This window comes from Cimex lectularius, unplaced genomic scaffold (genome assembly GCF_000648675.2).
Source record: "Cimex lectularius strain Harlan isolate CLEC.00 unplaced genomic scaffold, Clec_2.1 scaffold74, whole genome shotgun sequence".
Classification (NCBI taxonomy): domain Eukaryota; kingdom Metazoa; phylum Arthropoda; class Insecta; order Hemiptera; family Cimicidae; genus Cimex; species Cimex lectularius.
In genome coordinates, this window is record NW_019392795.1 from 488,228 (window position 1) to 510,000 (window position 21,773).

Sequence of the window (21,773 nt, forward strand, 5' to 3'; positions counted from 1 at the left end):
CAACAGGCAGGCTCGAGAAGATTGTCTTCACTTTCTAGCAGCATGTCCAGTTTTAGCGGAATTCCGAGCACGGCATATAGGCTTGCCCACGTTGACAAGAGAGCACCTAACCTCTTTATTAAATAACCCCGAGTCTTAAATTTAGTAAAATTTGGAAGCCTGGAACTACAGGAAAGAACTAGTTTTTTTAATTTCAATTATTAAATGCTTATTGTATGTACAAGACACACCGCAGTTATTTATATGTGCATAAGTGTATGCAAATCTACATAGATATGTTGAATTTTATTTTACTTATATGTTTTTTTTCTGTTTCGTTTATCTCTTGAGAACAAATTTTTACACCACGTTTGTTTATTAAAAATTTATAGTCAGACACCGGCGGACGGTTGATAACCTTTGACGTTATGTGCTTTTTAGTTATGTGAAATTTTTGTTCATCTAATAAAGTATTTTTTCATTCATTCATATTGAGGAGAGAAAAAATCAAGCAGACGAAAAACGGAATTATTTAAGGATAATTCTGATTTTGTGGAAATAAAACATTTAATGACTTATTTTTTATAAAATAAATTAATCCCTTTGGAAATTTAAGCTGATAAACTGTCAGAAACATATTGTTTAATAGCTGAAATGTTCATGTATGACCAGGATCGACATTTCTGGTCCACTACGCCAAAATTAACCAATCAGATTTGTTGATTATCCAATTACGCTTATCATCCCGGATTAATTAATGAATTTCGATGTATTTACATTTATGTAGGCGGCGAGAAAAGGTCTGAGCAACGATGTCCTCAGCGACGGAAAAACGAAAAGAGAACAAAGGAAGTCGAGACAGACGTACAGAAGTAGTGCCGGGTATGCAAGTCGTGTATCGAAGTTCGTTATGCTTGAAGTTCTGGTGTATTTTTAGTATTCAGTTAATTAAAAAGTATTAAAAAAAGTCTGGTGGTTACTTTACTCCCACATTTATTAATCATTTTAATCATGAGTCGGGACAGTTTTGTATATCACAAAGGAAAATAAGTTTATCTAAACTGATAACAACCGAGAAATTTATTCCTCTGGAAAACATTAAAGAGTTTGTTTGTCGGGTTGAATATGAGGCAAGAAGGAAATTAAAGTTGCCCATTTTCGCGCAATACGATTTAAGCGAAAAGGGGGAAAACAGGTTTTTCCAACGTTAAATGAGAAAAACGTTCGGATTTTTCATTAGCCGATGTCCGTGGCTATAAACTGACACCAAGACCAATTAATGTGGTTTCGAGAGTGGATTTTTTCCCTCTTTTTTGTTCGGTTTACAAAAAGCTCGGTGCGATATTTGGGCTTCCACACTCATACGAAAGAAATGAAAGCACCCTCATTCCTGTTGGGGAATTCGCTTACAAAGCGGCGAAATATAGAACCGTTCCTCAGAAGTTCCCAGGATGGATGTGAAAAACAGATTCTGTGTATAACGTGGAATCCGAATTGGATTGATGTGATAAAAAAGGAAATTGTCCTAACGTTAAATCGACATTACTATGGACAGATGTTTTGCCAAGTTCACAAAAAGAAATATAAAATAATATAATATTTTGAAGGTTTAAACTGACATAATAACAATAAATAAATAGTTAATAGGAAAAAAATAGTTTTCATACGAGCTGACACCAATATACTGTTCAAAAACATTTTCAACGCAAATATGAAAACAACAAAATTTAAGACATATTTTAAATATAACTGACTGACTGATTTGACTGAGTCAGGTTCAAAATATCAAAACGTTTGTACGGAGACTGAAAGATGTATGTACCACAGTGGCTCTTTTTTTAAATAAACTGTTACAAAATATTAATGACTGACGACCACTGTTTTAACCACTGCGTTAACTCATCTGAGGAAGGATTAAAATAAATCCGAAACATTGTGGATTGAAAGAAAAACTGGTTGTTGTTTTCTTGGGATGACCTATTATCCCACCTTCGAGAAGGAAAAATCATAAGAAAATTATTGTAGAAGCATGGTGTAAGGGCGGGTTCAATGTTTTTTCCAAAATAAAATTAGACCACCAAACTTGAACACCTGTAGCTTGGCTAAACTAGTCAAATACGTCACAGATAAAGATTAAATTCAGGGTGTGGACAGTACAAATAACGATTTTGAATCATAAAGTAAATACATTTTTGGATTCGATGATGATAACGACTATTTTAAGATACTTTCTAAATTTGAGTTGTTCTTTATTTCATGGGTTAGTAGTTATTCATGAAAAGGGGGTTAGTTCTTTTATTCTTTGGCCAAATATGTTTGTAAATAACAGACAAGATATGACAAGAAATCTATTTCAACACCGTCAGGATGATAAAACCATGCGATATCCTTGGTTGAATATTAAAAAACCCCTGAAAAACCATGCATATTTCGTTTTCAAGACATGTAGCCGCGATCCGTCACCGGTTTTACCTATTTCCCTCACGGCTGCTGCTGATCGACCTCTGAGACCTGGTGTCCTCCTTGTTTCCCTGGCTGGAGGTCGACCTCGTCTCGACGTTCCCGTCGACATCGAACGTCGTCTCGTAATTGAGAGGGTTTCCGGACGGCGTGCTCGTCGTCGTCGGACCGTTCCCAACGCTCAGGCTCGACGTTTCGTCTCGTGCGGATTGTCTGTGTTAGTTCGGTGGGAAAGTGACACAAAAATTAAAACAAAAAACACACAAAAAAAAAATAAGTGAAATGTGTCGCATTAAGTGCATACATGATCAAAATAAATACAAAGTGATGTCCAAAATTAAAAAATAAAAATAAAACAAAAAACAAGGGTTTGTGCGACTACAAGCGTTATTAATTAACTTCCCCAATTAAACCTTAAATAATATTGCAAACGTAGAATATTTCGAGATGTCACTCCTAAGTGTTGACCTACTTTCCAGGTGATGAAATTACTTCTAAAGCGCAAAGGGACAAAACACAGTAAGGTGAACAACCCACGTCATGCATGGAATTTACAAAAGGACGAAAGACGTTCGTATAATAAATATATATGAAAATGCGGAACAATTGTGATTTTGACGTGGAAATCAAAACTAAAAATAGAGTAATAAATAGAAAATAACTCGTATTAATGGACCAGATAATCGTTCGTAGAAAAGTTTTTATCGATTACATTACATTTACTCACTTGTATCTCGTTTTTATAAATAAAACTTGTGCTTTCTACTTTACGAAAAGAAAGACCGATTTTCGTTTATTATTTCAAAAAAAAAATCCATTTTAATATGTATAAGTATAACTTTTAAAGAGGAGTTCGTGCCCTGAGGTAGAGGATATTGAATTATTTAAATCCTGATTACTGATGGCTAGGAAGAACGGTTTGAAAGAAATAACGCTATAAATTAATTGAAAGGTTGGTACTTAAGTGTATAAATAACGAAATAAATAAACTAGAATGCAAAACTTGCGAAAAAACTGAAGTTTCTTGTTATATGATTATTACATAACAAAATAACAACATCACTATGATTCTTTTTATCTTTGCATATTTGCATAAGGTGAAAAGTATATTCTATGCGATCGACTAGTCTTTACTATATACAATAATAGTCTCGGTGAATTGGGTTGTGGTCAGAAAAGGAAATAATGCCACAGTACCAACGCCGAGTTTTCGATGATATATTTCGTCGTCTTCGGGGTCTGCAGAAGACAATCTTAATTCATCTAGACATTCTTACAGAACTGATTCTTGACAACTTACAGGTTTAAATTTAAAACCTAAAAAAATTAAAATCTCTGACTACAACCCTAATCCACAAGACTTTTACATAGTACGACATAGACTATTACGTAGTAAAAATATACAATACACCCCTTTTTTTGCAATCTCTCACTCCTTCTCTGCCACTATCTATCTAAAATCTCTCTCTCTCTCTCTCTCTCTCTCTCTCCCTCCATCCACCTATATCTCTCTCTCTCTCCCCCTCCATCCACCTACCTCTCTCTCCCTCCATCCACCTATCTCTCTCTCTCTCTCTCTCCTTCCATCCACCTATCTCTCTCTCCCTCCACCCACCTATCTCTCTCTCTCTCTCTCCCTCCATCCACCTATCTCTCTCTCTCTCTCTCCCTCCATCCACCTCTCTCTCTCTCTCTCTCTCTCTCCATCCACCTATCTCTCTCTCTCTCCCTCCATCCACCTATCTCTCTCTCTCTCTCTCACTCTCTGTCTCTATCTATCTAATCTCTCTCTCACCCCCTCCCCACTCACTCTCTCACCCGTTTTTGTTCTCAGTTCCTTCTCTCGTTTTTCTTACCATCTGTTTTACTACATGTTTCTCATTCTCTCCCTCTTTTCTGTGGTTCGTTATCTTTTCCTTTTTTCCTTCTCTCTCTTTCCCTCCCTTTTACAATCCCTCCCTCCCTCCCTCCCACCCTCTCTCTCTCTCTCTCTCTCTATCTATCTTTCTCCCTCTCATTCGCTCTCTATCCATCTCTCTCTCTCTCTCTCTCTCTATCTATCTATCTTTCTCCCTCTCATTCGCTCTCTATCCATCTCTCTCTCTCTCTCTCTCTCTCTCTCTCTCTCTCTCTCTCTCTCTCTTGATAATAGTTGATAATATTAACGAACAAATCGAAAAAATAAATGCTGACCTTGTAAGACTGGCAGACTGGAGTAATAACCATATGTTAGCGTTAAACCCAACTGAATGCAAAACAATGATTTTTGGTCATAATAAATCATTATAAAAATTGAACCTTGATGATGAAATAATAAAATTGATAACATCTATTTAAAATATGAAGAAAATGTACAATGTCTGGGCTTAACGCTTACCAAGTAAATATCATGGGACATAGAGGTGTTAAAAATCAAATCTACTCGATCGATAGATTTAATAAATTGTGCTATCTTAGTCTCTCTCTCACCCTCTTTCATAATGTTTCGTTACCTTTATTTTTATTTATTACAGCATGTACTAACTGAATCTCTTAGTTACTCTAATCCCTTATTTTTATATTTCTTTCGCTCTTTCTCACTTTATCTAATTCAATGCCACCTACAGAAGTAGGTTCTAATCTCTTCATTTTTAACTTGCCCTCTCCTCTCTTCACTCCTTTTCACCGGCTTTGTATCTCTCACCCTCACACCCTTTAAATTTTCACTCCTCAACCCTCCTCTCACTCGTTCTCTCTCGTCCTAAATTCCCCTCTCGTTCTTTCAGTCAATTCTCTCTCCTACTCTTTCATTATAGAACAGCTGATCGTTATCAGGCCACAATTATGAAGCAGTCCTGCACGCAATGTAAAAAATCAACAGCTCCACTCGCTTAGTTAATTAACAAGTTGCAAAAATATTCTAGCGGGTCAACGAATGAACAATTTAAGCCGACCAATGAGAAGGTGAAAAAGTTTTAAACCGGATTTAGAAATGATAATCGACTTACAAAATTATTTTTGACTATGTATATTATTTGTCACTTTTCCTTCCTCTTATAACGATTTTGGTCATTAATACAATTATTCTCCTAGTTTTCCTTATATGTGCAATACATGAAAAATATAATAAAACAAATAAAAATAAATTTAAATAACAAGACCATAACAGAAAAAGAAAAGTTGTGTTTGTGTTATAATGAGTGTATTTAAACATAAAGCTAACAATTGAGAATATAACAAAACATTCAAACAGGAAAATTATTTGTATGTGCAATGTAAACATCCGAAAGCAATTGTTTTTATTTCTAATCGTGTTACGACAAAAGGGATTCGGCAGAAGAGAAAAAAAAACTGTCCTGAGTGCCAATTTCATGGCTCGTCGGAGTCCAAATTTCCCTTTAAACTTTTCTGCTAGAGGAAGAAAATAAAATACCAAACAAGGCAAAGACAGATTAACAAAGGGTTCATCTGTTGCCTTGAGACGAGACGAAAACAACGAAAACGTTGCGACACCCTGCGAAAATTTCCTTTGTTTTTTTTGCGCAACCATCAGCAAACAATTAACATATATACAATACTGTTAGTTATAAAGGAGGCAATGCAAAACGAATTTTTTAAATAAACCCAGAGCGTTGTAATAATTGTTGTAACGATTTATAATAAAACAGAACTGACCTGTCGTAAGAATAGTCGTGCGGGGATCTGGAGGAATCGTGCCTGAGCCTTGCCCTTTCCTCGTGGCAAGGATCAAGGAATCTGAAGTTGTGAATCCTGCCGAATTTCACTGTCGCACCGTCCTGAAAAATGAAGATATGAAAGATTTTAAGGGCGAAACTTTTACGAGGATGTCAAATCGAGTGAAGATGTCGACATTCCGTCTGGCGTGTGCCATAACCATCAAGCCGGACTTAACTCGATAGAGACTTTTGCCACTAGTTCAGAATAAGCAGAAACCCTAGGACTATGAGCCCTTAATCTTAAGCCGGATGATGATCTCTGACAACATTTTTTAAAATTTCCTCTCAATATTTTTGAAATATATTATACGGGATTTGTTTTATATATTAAAGTTTAACAATAAATAAAATGATTATGGAATACAGATCAATCATATTCCATATAGGAAATTGATATGCAATCGGAAAACGAGAATAAGAGTAATAGAATGGACTTTTCTAACAAAACCCTCGCGATTTGACCAATATTTTTCAAAGAAAACCCTAAAAAACCGAAATAATTTATCACACAAAAAGGTAATGAATTCTGCTAAGGTCATATCAACCCTTGGAGTGCCGGTGGTTTTGAAAACAAAAAACCCATTCACATCACTCTTGGGACGCACATTGACAATTTGTTGCATCTAAACTTAACTAAGAATTATTTTTATTGAGACATCTCAAACGTAATTTATCTCATAGGATTTTAATTAATGTTTATTTTTAATGTTCGTATATTGTTTATGCCTTATTGGTCTGGGGTCACTCTAGTCATGCTAAACTAATCTTCAAAAAAACAACGTAAAGCCATCAGAATTTCAGGGAATTTAAAGTTACATGGAATGTAGTTAAGTTTAAGGGAATGTTGCAAAGAAACATTTACAAAATTAAACATTTTGACTTTGCTCAGCTTAAATATTTTGCAATGTGTAGAGATTAGTGACCGTTAATCGATAGTTATTCAGATATCGTGAGACACACCCGACCGCATCTCACGATATCTGAATAAATATTTTGCAATGTGTAATGTATTGTTACAAACGAAGTGAGACTTTAAAAAAAATTAACTCTGCACATAATCAAAGTTCACAAGCGGCTGAGCCTTAAACGAAGTGAAAACTTGTAAATATTGGACTGTATTTTTTTTAAAAAAAATAATCTAACAGATGATGTCAAACTGTTACCTGAAAAAATTTAAACTTAAATAACAAAATTCCTCACAGTTAATGCCTTTTATGATTTTGAGGAGTTTTTCCATGTATTAAAAGTGATATAAAAATGAATTAATTTGTACTATCCTTGACGAATGTAATGTCAAAACGTGTATTTTGTTTCCTTATAAAACTCTTGTATCTTTGTATCATTTGTAACTATGTCGGGTTGGATTGGTGCAGGGCCGGTGGATTCGAACCCGAGACCTTTACCTTACAGTGATGAGCGCCTGCCGACCCCTAAACCATCGGGGCCACCGAACCACCCTATTTTTTATTTAATTTTTTTTTATATTATGACATTTATTATATATTATAAAACTCAGCTCATATTAATGGCCTACTTTCTTTTAAATGAAACGGATACTTTGCAAAATCAGCCTTAAATATTGAATTACTTTAAAAGACAACTTTAATCGATTATCGCGAAGACTTGAATTTATTTTTTACATTATATTTACAGTTTAGCTTTCTCTTAATTTTCAAGACTTTAAAAAAATATGTTTTGTCCAGGTGACATATGAGCGTTTTTGTCCCTGACCTGCATAATTCATAGCAGGGAAAGGTTGATGGAGCGGTTCAAACTTGTCAAGTTCAGATAATGTATCTGTTCATAATTTAATTTTTTTCTCGTAGTTATCTTACGACTTGTTTACCAATGGCAACCGTGTGACGTAAAAATTTACGATTGTTTAAAGTTATACAATGTGGTAAAATGGCCTGGATTTCAATGTAAAACCTGGCCTGTGATTTTTATTAACCTGGAAAAAAGTTAACAATATTTGAAGAAAAGTAAAAAATTGTTTTTTTATTATCCATAAACCCTGCGGCTTTCAAAATCCTTTTATGTTCAAGAGGTATTCATCAGGAGTATCGTCCAGACGAACGGGGATTTATTCGGCTTCCCCATAAGAATTTCCCATGACGACTGCACTGATAACAGGTCCTTGCGTCATTGTTTACACCAGGTAAAGAAATCTTATCGAGAAACGTATTTCCTTATATCTCGCTATGGGGATAATGGAACATGTTGAACAAGACTGGCCTTTCGATTATCAGAGCGTAAAATGAGAAGCGAAACAAAACAACCGCTATTTACTGGAGCGGATGGAATCCCTCTTCAAGCTGGAAACGTATAAATTTAATTGAATACGGTCCTATGGAATTTAACGATGATAAAGAATTCAAAAGAAGTCAAACCTAAAAAAAAATTCTCTTATACAGATGACTTTTCTTGAGCTTAACTCTCCTGGAAGAACGTTGCTATGGATTGCATGGTAGAAACGACTCATCCGAAAAGAAATTCACACAGTTAACTGAGGGTATTACGAAAACAATTGCCAAAAGCGCCTTAAATTATACGTTGAAAGACACGAAGCGCATGAAAAACTAAACATACATAAAATTTTGGACGATAACAGGACATTTTCGTGTGAAATGTTAAATCTGGCAGGGTCCGTGAGTCGATGAACGTGCATAAAGGTCGATCCTAGTCCCCTTTTCGCCTATTTAATTTGTTTCTATAAACTTTTGAATAAATTTTGATTCGGAGGCCAGAATAACAGTACTATCTGTACATAGGCATATATTTATTTACTGACTTCCATGTTATCTTTCTCACACTTTCCAACTATATGTTTACTTATTATTTATTTCTCAACCATTCTCTGCTCCTCTTTTTTCATTTTTTCTCTTTCTCTCTTTTTATCGAACTATCTCCCCCCCATATGGAAATAAAATTGTGTTGTTTTTCTATCCATTCCAATTTTTGCAACACTGTAGGCTAGCCTGATTCTCTGTGTGAGGATGATTTATATAAGAAAGAATAAGAAAATATGAATGCAAGAATATAGAAACATATAGCTATCATTCTGGCCTCCAATTATAAAAAGACGCTTGTGTGAAATCCACCAAAAGAAATATGAAAGAACGGTCACATTATTGTCTTGAGTTACGTTAACGTGTGTTTTATCTAACGATAGGACTTGTAATCCTAATCCTATAGGCGCAACATATAACTTGGATTGTGTGGACGGCACTTTTTTTTATGTGGTCCGGTTGATCTGGCTGATCCTATGGAAAAACAACAAAAACTGGAACCACACAGGCATACCCCGACGAATAATATGCATACTGTTAGTTTTAAGTGTGATATGACCAAAGGAAAAAAAAAGGTTTTTACGTTATTGAAACAACCACTTTACGGATAGATATGTGATTATTAAAAATCACCGTCTCTCTATTTGCAGATGACGAGATCTTCAAGGAGACCTAAAGATTTCAGATTTGCCATTGATCGCATTGACCCAAATAAGACCCTTGGACCAGTCTCGAAGGATGCCATCAAATCTCACCGATTCTCAAAATATGATAAAACAGAGATAAATATTAAAATTACTGCTTTTACTACTCCCAGTGTACAAATAGTTCAAAGATTATTAATCCCTCACCAATTAAGCGCCAGAAAAAGGAACGTATTTGAAATTTATCAAAAATAATTATTTCTAGCTGAAAACAGTTTTATTTTTATTGGTGGCGTCAAGTTAAAAACAATTTTAAGGTATTGAACAATTTTTTGCAATTCCCATTCCTAACAAATTAATATTGGTGTGTGTGTGTGGTGTCCCAACCAAAAACGAGAAATGTTTACTCCTTTGTCTAAAACCGGATCTTCCTGAATAATTTCGCTTGAGAAAAAGAAAATTCTGACAGATCAAATTGGCACCTTTAAGAGAGTTTTCATCCTACAAAGCCACCATCCAAGAAAAATGCCCCACTTGGAGTTCAAATGAATTAAAGAAAGTGTTTCGCTCAATTTGAAACTGACCTAGGTACATTGCGGTATTAGCGGAAGAGATGATAAATAATATCGAATGTATTTCCCATCGATAGAATTTGACAAGCCCAACGATAGGTTTTTACGGTTTTGGTAGTGCCTTATCAAGTTAGTTATTGATGATGGTCCTGTAATGTCAATAAGTGAAGGAGGATCATCCAGGTCCGATTGTTCTCATTGATTTTGTCTGTCATAGCCGTTACGGTATTTCACCATTTTCAGTGATAGACCAAACCAGGGAGGCTAGGCTAAACTGAAGGTTCATCACCCTCGCACACCTCAACGGTAGGAGGACGATGCGAAAAACTCTCACAGTTTAATTAACGCGTTTAAAGGTACAACTAGTATAATATAATTAGAAGAGCTTACTTGAAGTATTGTTGTTTCGTAGATCCTTTGTCCGTTGACATAAGTCTCGGCGTCTCTGCTGCAGGGTGTGACCGTGACGATGCCTTCTGTATGCGCGATGACGCAGTGCCTCGGCTGTATGTTGGGCCCGAACAACTGGAGCGACTGTCCGTGTCCGTGGGGTGATCCTCGCTCGCTGCCCACCTCGGTAACGTTCGGATGGAGCTTGTAACGCTTCGCACTACCGCCGGCTATCTCGGAACCATCTGGAATGAGAAGAGAAAGCCATTATGCAACTGGGACTCCAGACCTTACCGGTTTCCCCCTCCTTGCGATGCCTTCCCGGCGAGTGATACCATTACCACGACTCGCTCCTCTCGTTTTGTTTAAAAAGACTTAATCTATTCCCTCCCGACCCTGAGGCAGGCTTTTAAAGCCGTTTTACACGACTGGGGATCGTACGAAAAATCTATTATGAATAACGTCCTTAGAATTTACAATCTGCAGAAATTGTTGTATACAAATACGTATCTGGTCCGCCTACTCTTTTTACTTATGTCTACGTACATAGGAATATGAACAGTGAAACCATCGATAAGGAGACACCTCCTTTTTCAGGACACTTAGGTACCGGCATGAAGGAATAATTTCTATGTGTTCTCGTGTCCTCCTACAGACTACAACAGTGCACATTACTCTGGTTAGGGTGCAGGCCAGATTAGTTTTCCCCCATGGGTAACATAAATGATCTCTGAGTGTTAAAACAACTTCTAATTATTAATTAATTGAATTAGAGTGTTTAATGAGTTTGTTAGCTGCTCTTTCACCCCCCCCCCAAAAAAAAATCTTATTTTTATTCCTATATAGCTTTGCACCGTCAAATTAACCCTTTTTAATTTCAAGTTAACCTTTTCTAACTTCAAATAACGCTTTTTTTACTTCCATTTCACCCTTTTTCATTTCAAAGTAGCCCTTTCTTTAAAGAATTAAAAAACTAAGGAGATGGGTATGAAATATAAGTATGTAAAATAAAACTGCTACATATTTTTTATTTTTACAGTGTTCTTACATGTAAAAAATACTTGGAACTTTACGACCATATGAAAATGAAATTAAAAGTTATATAAAAAACAACGATTGTTCTGTTATTTCCAGTTTTTCTAAAAATATAAAATAATTATTTTATATTTAAAAACAATTTCCAGTTAATAGAATGTTGTAAATGGTTTTTACGTTTAATTTTAAATAACTTTTAATTTAAAATGTAATTAAATTTCAATTGGTACTTAGGTGAGCCGATTTTATATTTTTATACAATTTCCCAAATCAAAGAAAGAATCCTTTATTGTTATATTAAATTTTTTATAAATTTTAATTCTAGTAAATCTTACAAATTAATTAAAAAACATTGTTTTGAAGTTCAACAAATATTAATTTGAAATTTACAAATTAATTTTATGTTAAAAAGTGTAAGCTTGACGGAAAGAAACTTTAACGATAGATTACATTCATCCCTCTCGCACGAGGGCAAAAATATTAAAACCACCACTCTCTCCCTTAGCAAGACCTTCCCCTGTCCAACCACAGCAGAAGATGGAAGTCAAAACAAGCGAAAATAGGCGGACCAGGAGGATCTGCATATTAATAAACCTTTCTATTCAACACCTCACGATTTATTCTTTTAATAACTGTCTTCATTAACAAGACAATAATTTATTACGTATATGGCACAGTAGTCCTTAAACTATTTTATGTCATGACAGTGCTGGCTTTTAACCGAACATTGTTTGTTGTATTCTTCTTGTTTCATTTTGATACTATTTTTATTTTTTTTAAATTCGAGGGGCTTTCATAATTAATATAACTTGTTTGTAGAGTTTTAATTACTTAACTCCTTGTTAAACATTATTGTATTTCACCACTGTAAAGAACCGTGGAACGTTACTCTACCGAGGCATTTGACAAAGGGAGGAAATATTTTCGTTTAGATAGTTGAAGTAATTACAGGTTCGAATCGATTCTACAGGTACCTTGGGCAACTCGTGGTCAGGCCAAATGGAAATAGGGGTTTACTTAGAACATAAATCATACTACTCAAAAATTAAAAAAATCCCAACATTGTTACAAATTGCAGAGAAAAGAAGAAGAAAACGGTAGGGATCAAACAAGAACGTTCTCTACGTATAAAAATCATTGCGAAACCCCTGGAGTTATTTAATGAACAAAAGTTAAGAAATTATAAGGAAATGTCGTGCATGATCGAATCCCTCGTGAAAGTACTTATTATAATTTCATGATTATTAATGGTTTTCGATATAATTAGGGAGAAGAAATTAATATTTTTATATCAAAATATCGTTTATTCTTGAATTTATCAACAGTTCGATTGATTTTGACCATATATGTATGTCTTTATGTCGAATCGAAGTTCGAACATTCACAAATGGCGACAATAAGCGTGACCCTGAACACCCAGAGCATTGCCAAGATTATACCAGTTTAAGCAATCTGCCATGAATAAAGAGCAGCTGAGTCAGTATTGACTTCTAATCCTTTTTTGAACGAATGAATAATGTTCAGCTCATAAATCTTTGATAATAAAGTTTTATCGATAGAATTAATAAATAGGGTGATTATTGAATCTTTTAAAGTAAAAATATTCTAAAGTTAAGTATTGATTTGATTCAAATAAGGATTTGTTTTGTATTTTTTTACGAACAGTCGGTTATTGTTTAACTGTGGGACGTTCTCCTCATGCTTGCGTGTCAATGAACCTGTCCACCTTTTCATCGGTGTATACACATTATGAATATAAAGAGCATACTCGCATCATGAGGTATGACCAGGATGGACGAACAGCTTCGATCTACAACTATAAAAACCAACGGTGCTCAAGCTCATAATGATTTATCCAGTTCATCAGGGAAACTTAAAAAATGCCTTAGTCGATTTTGTATACACATTTCAGCCTATCCTTGCTGTATAAGCTGTACCATATGCCAACGTAGCAAAATCACCTTGGTATAGCGTTACATGATGAAAACAAATAAGAATTTGGAATATCTTAACTAGCAAGCTCAAGGACAATTTAATGCAAGCTTCTTTACCACAGTCAAACTTTGATTTTATTGTCTCCAGTTGTACGATCAAGATTCAGAATGGGATATTGAACGCCCTACCTCCTGCTCGTCAATCCGAGCTACTCGAACTTGATCTCCATGATTTAACGTTACTGTGTTAATAATTAACCTTCAAAAACTAACAATTAAGTTAAGAGGAATGACACCGGGATGAAAACGACCAACTATCATTCTGGCCTTCGTTATAAATGTGTACATTTCTTACCATAAAAATATTTGTAGGTGTATTTAAACTATTGGTTATTCTAAACACTCCCGACTCCATAATTCATGGAGATATTGTAAGATTGACGAAAACGTTCAATCTAAATCTATAAAATTTGTTATGAAATGAAATTATTTTCTATGTAACAGGGGGTGACAACCGCCCTTTCAAGTGGGTTTGAAGCTTTGAAAGGTTTTGCGTCCATAATTCAAATCCATTAAGATACTCCAGTTTACACTCGGCCTACGTACGGGTTAAACTCGGTTGTAAATTTAAGAAAACATTTAAATCAAAGAAGATTTTTGCCGTTGAAACTATATAAAATGAGCCGACTTGCGTTTTCTTAAACGTTTTACGCATTGGGGTATCTATGTTTGAAAAATTGGCCATTACAAGCAGAACGCAGGTCGATTTGTCCAATTTGAGAGAGAAAAAAAAGGGATGACGTCCGTTAAACATTCTTTAAAGACAGTCGAGTGAGATTTTCAATTTCCCGTCCCGTCCACCTGTCGGCCCTGCCAGGCTGAATTATTCTTCCGGTAACTGAAGAGCCAGGGGCACTTTAAAGGGTGTGGTGCGTCTGGCGGTGTGACGCTAAAAGCTTGTGACACCAACAGGGCCTAGTCATTAACACACCCCTGTCGATAAACGGAAAATACCCCATGCCGTTGAAATTTAAGAGGGTGAGCTCTTTTAGACAATGCGTCGCAAACCGCAATAAAATTTGTCCTGTTTGTAGATTTTGACTTGGAATCGATTTTTATCCACCGTCCAATATATATATCATATATCACTTCGAAAGGCAAGATTAAACACCGGAAGAAAAACAGCCAACTGGATTTACAACGCATTTCAATTATTGGGAACGAGATTGCGAAATAGGTCCATTCCGTTGGTTTTCGATAAGTAATCTACATTCTACCTTTCTATCTTTTTATAGATTACGTTTCACGCAAAACTGACTTCTCAGGAAGAAAGATCCATGTCCTTACTTGGTTTCAGAAAGTGATATAAATGCCACGTCCACAGCACTTCTAGAATGGTACACAAGAGGACAATTCGAAACTAAAACTTATCCAAGTGAAAAGTAACCATGATGATGTAAACTTGATATCCAAAATTCAAAAATGGACGTAAAATCAATCAGACTGAATTATGGGTATACGTGTACATAACCCATCGTTAAGAGGTATTCCGTATGCCAAACGATGCAAACTTTCAAGTTGAAAGGATTGCCCGCCTAAAGGTTTGTTACCAAAAGTTTGCTCAGTCCCATAAGGAATTAAGGCATCTATCAGTCAACATTAAAACCAATAGTAAACTGACCACTTTAATCTTCCGAAAAAACGGACCTCAACCTGAGTGAACAAAGCAAAAACTGTTCAAGTTTACCTACAGTAAAAGTACAAAGCAATGTAAAACACGTACCAAACGAAGCCATGGTATGGCAAAAGGTTGATAACACAAGTTAAGAGCGGGACCTTCAACCTTCAAGTTCAAAGATTCTCCAATAATAAATTTTGGCTTAATACCAGGCAAGTGATAGGTGCAATCTTCCTAATTCTAGACAGCAAAGTCACTTAGATGGAAATATTTACATGCATGATTCATCAACAAGACAGGATGGTTCCAAATAAATGGATTTATGTAATTTCTTATAACAAACTTGGTATGGCTTTACATTCAAAAACACACTTTAAAAACAGATCAACAACCAAAGTTATTTTTATGAATCAAAATTGATACCAACAGGAAATGAAGATCTATACCAAGAAACTGAAGAAATCATTAATCGAATATATATATTTAAAAAAAATATTAAAAAAACGATGATAAGGAAACCAGACAGTGGTGGTTTTGTATTACCAACGACTGCAGCCTTTTAGCTTATTTCACTTTTCCTAGTCCCTTTGTTTAGATTAATTTACTCAATCCATGTGCTAGGAAGTAGTAGGCCATTGACTGTTATTGCTGCAACTCTTTTCCCCGGATTTTCTTAGTACCCTAGAATATGTTTCATTCGAAGGCAATTTGGGTGGCGGTTACTTCTACCTCATTGCGTAGCCTACAGAGGTCATCAGTGAATGTATCCATGTGTTTCTCTGAGTTTTATCCTGCCTAACTATTGTTAAATGTTTGCCAGTTTTGGTGAGGTTTTCTTTAACCATGAGCTTGCCACGTCTGGCGCTTTTGGAGTTCATCCTTTTCTCCTTTGTTTTTTCTTATGAATCCATTCTGAGATGGAAGAGTGTTTGATTTTGTTATCTATCTACATCTTGCAGACCCTCCTATCCTCATCTGGCAAGTTTGTCTATGTGTACATTACTCAGAACAGTTTGTGTACTCATAGCCAAAAAATTGCCAGGCCGTTGTGTTTTCTCGAGTTGTTGCAGGTCTCGAGTTTATACGTATGCCGAACCTAACCATGGTATACCTTTATATAGAAAATATGTTATCAAGTGATCAACAATCAGGTATAAACATGTTCAACCATCGGTTATAAATTTATACACTCTTATCAAAAAAGAAACTCTAGCTTATTTAAACTGTCATGGTTATTTTAAAGTTTTCCACCCCATGATTAATGAGGGATAATAAAAATCTTTTTTCGTTTCGTTTTCAGAATTAGGAACGCAGGGTGTTTTCTATAGAAGCAAAACCTTTTCACATTAGCCTGGTTACATCAACATCTCATACATAAGGCGTAACAGCGAATCTCATAACATATTCTCAACACGAACCGTTACTTCTTTTTTTAAAATCAAATTGTATCATTGTTGTACAATTCACCGTCTTTGTATTTCCTTGTTTCATATGATCAGGTTACATTATATGTAGCCATTCATAATGATGATTTTTCAACTACCCTAGATCATATCTGAAATCCTAAGCAACTATCTATTTTAATATTTTTAATCGTTCACACTCGTTATTGAAAGAAACTCAGCGGATAAATTATGGGAAACTTTTTCTTTCAAACGATCGTTTATATACAAGTGCCAAGTAGGCTGTTTTCGGTAACATTTAATGGTTTATAGTGTACGAAGAACTCCGGGGAACCGGTAATGGCTGATGTTAAAAGCAAGCCCTATCAAAGTGGTTAAGTGGGCCGAGTTAATTAGGCCCCTTTAATATTCCATTGCCGTTTTATGTTCTCAATAAAGCTCATCCGAAAATTGAATCCGGCCAAAACCTCCGACACGTCTCGTTTTACGGTAGCTTAGTTTTGTACGTTTTATATTTGTGAGGCAAACGGGAAATTTAATCAAGAAGACTTAAGGAATTTTTAGCCAGTATAAAATATCATGAAATAGTGCCTTTATAAAGTTTTAGAACACCCTGCTTGCATTTCTAAGATTACACGGGTCCGCCTATTCTCGCAGTGTCGGTATAGCACAGTATCCGATACAAAAATCAAATTAATTACATAATTTACAACAACAATGAATCTAGTCGATTATAAATATATTAAATTGTTTATACATATATTAAGTTTATATATATCTATAAAATTAACCCTAAATTCTGAATAGAACTTCAATTCAAATAGCTTAAAACTTCGTTGTCCATGAATAAAAGAAAACGCAGGACCAACAGGCCGGGAAGATTGTTGGGAAATGATAATCTCATTTAACCGTTCCAAACTCCAAGAACTTTAATGCTGAGGATTTCTCTTCAGGATAATCAAATGTGTCCGTCCAAGCTAATATTGTTTAAAATACCCTTTTATATTCAGGCGAAATGGTTGACTGGTTCATTCATCAAGGAGGTTTATTGACTTTTTTTAAGTACCTGGATTCAATTCGAGGAAGAAAGGCAGCCTGTCGACCCCGTCTTCGTATCTGTAGTCGAGGAGTTCGTTGTGCTGGCCCCATTTTCCCTGTTGGGGTTTTTTCTTCCTTTTTCTAGGGTGGAAATCGGCCGGCCGCCGCCTCACGTGGAACATGATCGACCCTGGAAAAAAATCCGAATAAATAAATGCCTGATGAATACAGATACATGAAACATAGATAAAGTCATATAAATAATTTTGATGTATGTTGCTTCCAAATTTGTCGTCAAAATTAAGATAATGATTTATTTAAACATTTCTACTAATAACACATTTTTACTATTATAAAAACATAACTGTTTCCAACTAATAAGCTGAAAGGCCAATTTCTGAAGATAACCCTAATGAAATTTGATGACATTCGTCACGAGTGTACTATGCGCACATGCGACAAATCCGACACACACAACACAATTTGCTAAAAATATAGCTTTTACAAATAAAAGGAAATTGTTTTTCTAAAGATGCTCGATCAATTAGAAACCACTGAATGCACTGTTGAATTGTCTGCCTTTCGACACCAATTCTGCTGTAACATCTCTATTACAGGACAATGGATAATCAAAACATTACTACTGAGCTGGAAAAATTAAGGATTACACTTTACAATAGAAGGGACAACATCAAACTACGGCAACAATTAAAACCTTACACCTTCAAAAGTTGGACCGTCCTGAAAAACCGATTATAACTCAATATCAAAATTTCTGATTCGATTATGGTCAAAAAGATCGGCGATAAGTGATTTCGGATTCAATACGTTAGTCAAAGTCGCAAATCGGTCCCACAAAGCACGGTTATCGCTCTTTCTTTGTTGCCACGTCTGTAACTCAACTGTAAACAAATTGACATTATTGACTAACAGAACGCTGATTGTTTGATTTATACGAGAAGCTGTTTAAAATAACGTTTAGTCGAACTGACATGGTTGATAGCATGAATAACAGTATGCCATATGGAACTGTTTCTATGTAGGGTAGTGGTTGTCACAACGGTAACCGTGGCGTTCTCGGTTATGTTTCGGAACGTTGAGTCGTAATCCTCATAAGAATAATCATAAAAATATCATTCACTTTATGGTTATTAGGTTTAAAAAGAAACCTAATTTTAAGGGAAAAACTATTAATTTTTGACTATTTAACTTTGTTTAAGGACAATTTTACATATATATTAAAGAAGAAACGAACAAAATTGGATTCCCCAAAAGCATTTTTTTAAATGCAGATTCTCCCTCGATTTCGTTCGATATCATAAACATTGAAAAATTCCACAAGAGACGGGTTATTATCAAGTTATACAACAGACACAATAAAATATTAAATATGCAGCGCAAACACTGAATAATTGAAGAAAAATTGAAATGAAAGGGAGCCCAGAGATTGCTTGAATATTTAATTTCAGTCGGCAATCTAGATACTAACTGGTGTTGGCAATTAAAAATAAAATCTTCCTTGAAATAAGTAACGCGGTAGCAAAACTTAAAGACTATGGAAAAAAACATACAATATTATTTGCGGCAATGAAGTAAACATAAAAAAGGCATTTCAAGTTATACTTTTTCACGCATGTATGCATTTCCACAACATTTATTCAGATAGGCATAGAAAACACTTCAATGTTGTGGCCAACATAAGATGTAGCACTTCCTAAAATAATATATGTTAACTTGATGATGGAAATATTTAATTTCGGTCATACAAAAACTAAATACAAATACACTCCCACCATTTCTTTCCGCTCAAGAGTTTCCAGGGATTTTCTTAGATAATATCAAATGAGAAAGTTTTGTTAAAGTGTCTGACGCTCGACTGCGAGTTGGACGTAAAGGCCTGTAATTAGTTTACTTTTCATTAACTTTGAATGCTAAAAATTTGTGAATGAATTTTGTATGTCAGATGAACCTGAACTAGGACCGTCATCTCCTGGTCCGCCTTTCTGGCTAGTTTTGTCAGGAAGCCTCCGTATAAATATATCATAAGAGGCCAACAATGACGTCACGTACCCCGTTATGTGGCTGGGTCGTTATATTCCCCATGAGCGAGATGCTCAGGAGATTGTCGCTGCTAAACCTACGGAGTTAGGCTTTAAGGGCTTTCGACACTTAGGTCTCATTTCTGCTCCATCGCATGCAAATTATAATTTAGCCTAACAGTAACATCCATAATGCAATCGCACAAATAAATACATTCACACACAGGTGTACATATGTATACTGCAATCGATATATTTATATAGTAATAACCTAACTTAGGGTCGATGGAGTACAATCCATAAATATTTCCCCATCGGCCTTAAACCCACACGCTGCTTGAGGGACGATGGTGACGTAATACCATTCACACTAATAAATACACGCACTTAGACAACACATAAAACAAATCAACATTGAATAAAAAACCACGCGATTTCTAAAAAGCGGAATAGGGGACCTAGAAACTCGCCTCTGTGTCCGAAGAAGAAAGAAAGAAGAAGAGTTAGTATTAGGGATGCTAGGCTAGGTAGGATTAGGGGGTTAGGGGCGGGTCATGTTATGATAATTTATTCAATATTTTTCAATGAAACCGAGAAAATATGGCAATCCGATTTCCCTTGTTTCTCACTTTCATTCTCTCTCTCTCTCTCTCTCTCTCTCTCTCTCTCTCTCCCTCTCTCTTGATTCTCTTCTCATTTCTCCTCCTTCTTACATCCTTCATCCACTACCTCTTTCTATCGTCATGTGTATAACTATCACTCAGTAAGTCTGGTCAGTCTCTCTCAATCTTATTCTCACTAAATCTCTCTCTCTCTCCCCCCCTCACACACACACTTTTTATTATTCACATTCTCTAAAATTTCTCGTTAATTGGAAGGTATCACGACTCAATTTGTTAAAATTTTTAAATAAAATTATATCCATTCATTCATTTAGTTTCTCTCCTCTTCTAAATCTATCTATCTATGTACTTATCTCTCTTCATTCTGATAGCTTCTCTCTATGTCTTTAAACATACACAAATTCGTCTGTGTCCGTTGGTCGGACTATTAGGAAGAGCTTCGGTTTGGTAGGGTTGTGGTTGTGGTTGTGGACGGATTAGGTCGGTTTGGCGAGGGCCAAGCGTGATTTTTCATTACGTTGGCTCATGAAATATCAAGATCATACATTCACCCTAATAAATACATTCATCCAGGCAAGACGTATAACACATTTTATTTTAAAGTGTGCCCTTTGATTACTCATATAAAGGATATGGAAAATATAATCGCTGACGTCACTCTGATCAAAATAGTTATTTCAATGTTTTACACTCAAAATTTCTAAGAAAGTAATGCATTCAATTAATTATTCCTTCAACTCGGCCAATATTTGTTCATTGGCGGAGTTTCAAGCAATATTTTGGAGTGTTTTTTGATACAAATAAAAACAAAGGATCATGTGAGTTCTTTGACGAGGAGTTTTGATATTGCACTATTGTGATATTGTCGACTGATAGGTATAAAGGCTTTTTCAATATCGAGGGCACAAAAGACGCATGGCTGAATGGGTTTCTTTATCCACTGGAATATCAACAAAACCATAAGTTTTTACAGATAGTCTCCACTATTTCGATAACCCTATGAGTCAGTACGGGGCAAAATTCATAGTTTTCAATTTGAATTTGATTTTTCGAGAAAGCCTTGTCGTATTCCTATGGAAAAGGGATTTTAACAAATCAGCGAGTCAAATGAATCCTGATCCTTGCGAAAGGTCGTAAAGAAAAGAAATAATAAAAATCTAATAAAAATGATAATACCGACGTTTGATGTGTATCGTCAGTATTGATTTGTCGTGACTCTTTTATTACAGTTTTCATAGTATAAGTGTCCGGCTCGGCGATACTGCATGGATGGATATTGGACTTGTTTCAAGTTGAATCCCCCCCCCCCACCACACTAGTGCCTACCCTATTGCTACCGTAAACATTTAACGAGGAAAGTTAGAAAATGAAATCCTCTCCAACCGATCCGGCCTTTTGACATTATGCCGCGTAGAACCGTAACGTTTTTTGTTTACGAAATTTGTATACCAAAACGCCAGACAAAAATGGGTG

General features: G+C 35.4%; 1 protein-coding gene across 5 annotated transcripts in view; it reads right to left on the reverse strand.

Annotated features, from left to right (window-relative positions):
• Window positions 1-21,773, reverse strand: part of LOC106667540 (afadin) — a 163,204-nt gene that overhangs the window by 27,264 nt on the left and 114,167 nt on the right. For 4 of the 5 annotated variants that reach the window (XM_014395543.2, XM_014395542.2, XM_014395547.2 and 1 more), the window contains 4 exons: window positions 17,667-17,828; window positions 10,551-10,795; window positions 6,094-6,215; window positions 2,452-2,652 (listed from right to left, as the gene is read on the reverse strand). In XM_014395543.2, coding sequence (XP_014251029.1) covers window positions 2,452-2,652; window positions 6,094-6,215; window positions 10,551-10,795; window positions 17,667-17,828 — 730 coding nt within the window. The remainder of the gene's footprint in view (window positions 1-2,451; window positions 2,653-6,093; window positions 6,216-10,550; window positions 10,796-17,666; window positions 17,829-21,773) is intronic. The other variant, XM_014395544.2, reaches the window with a different exon arrangement.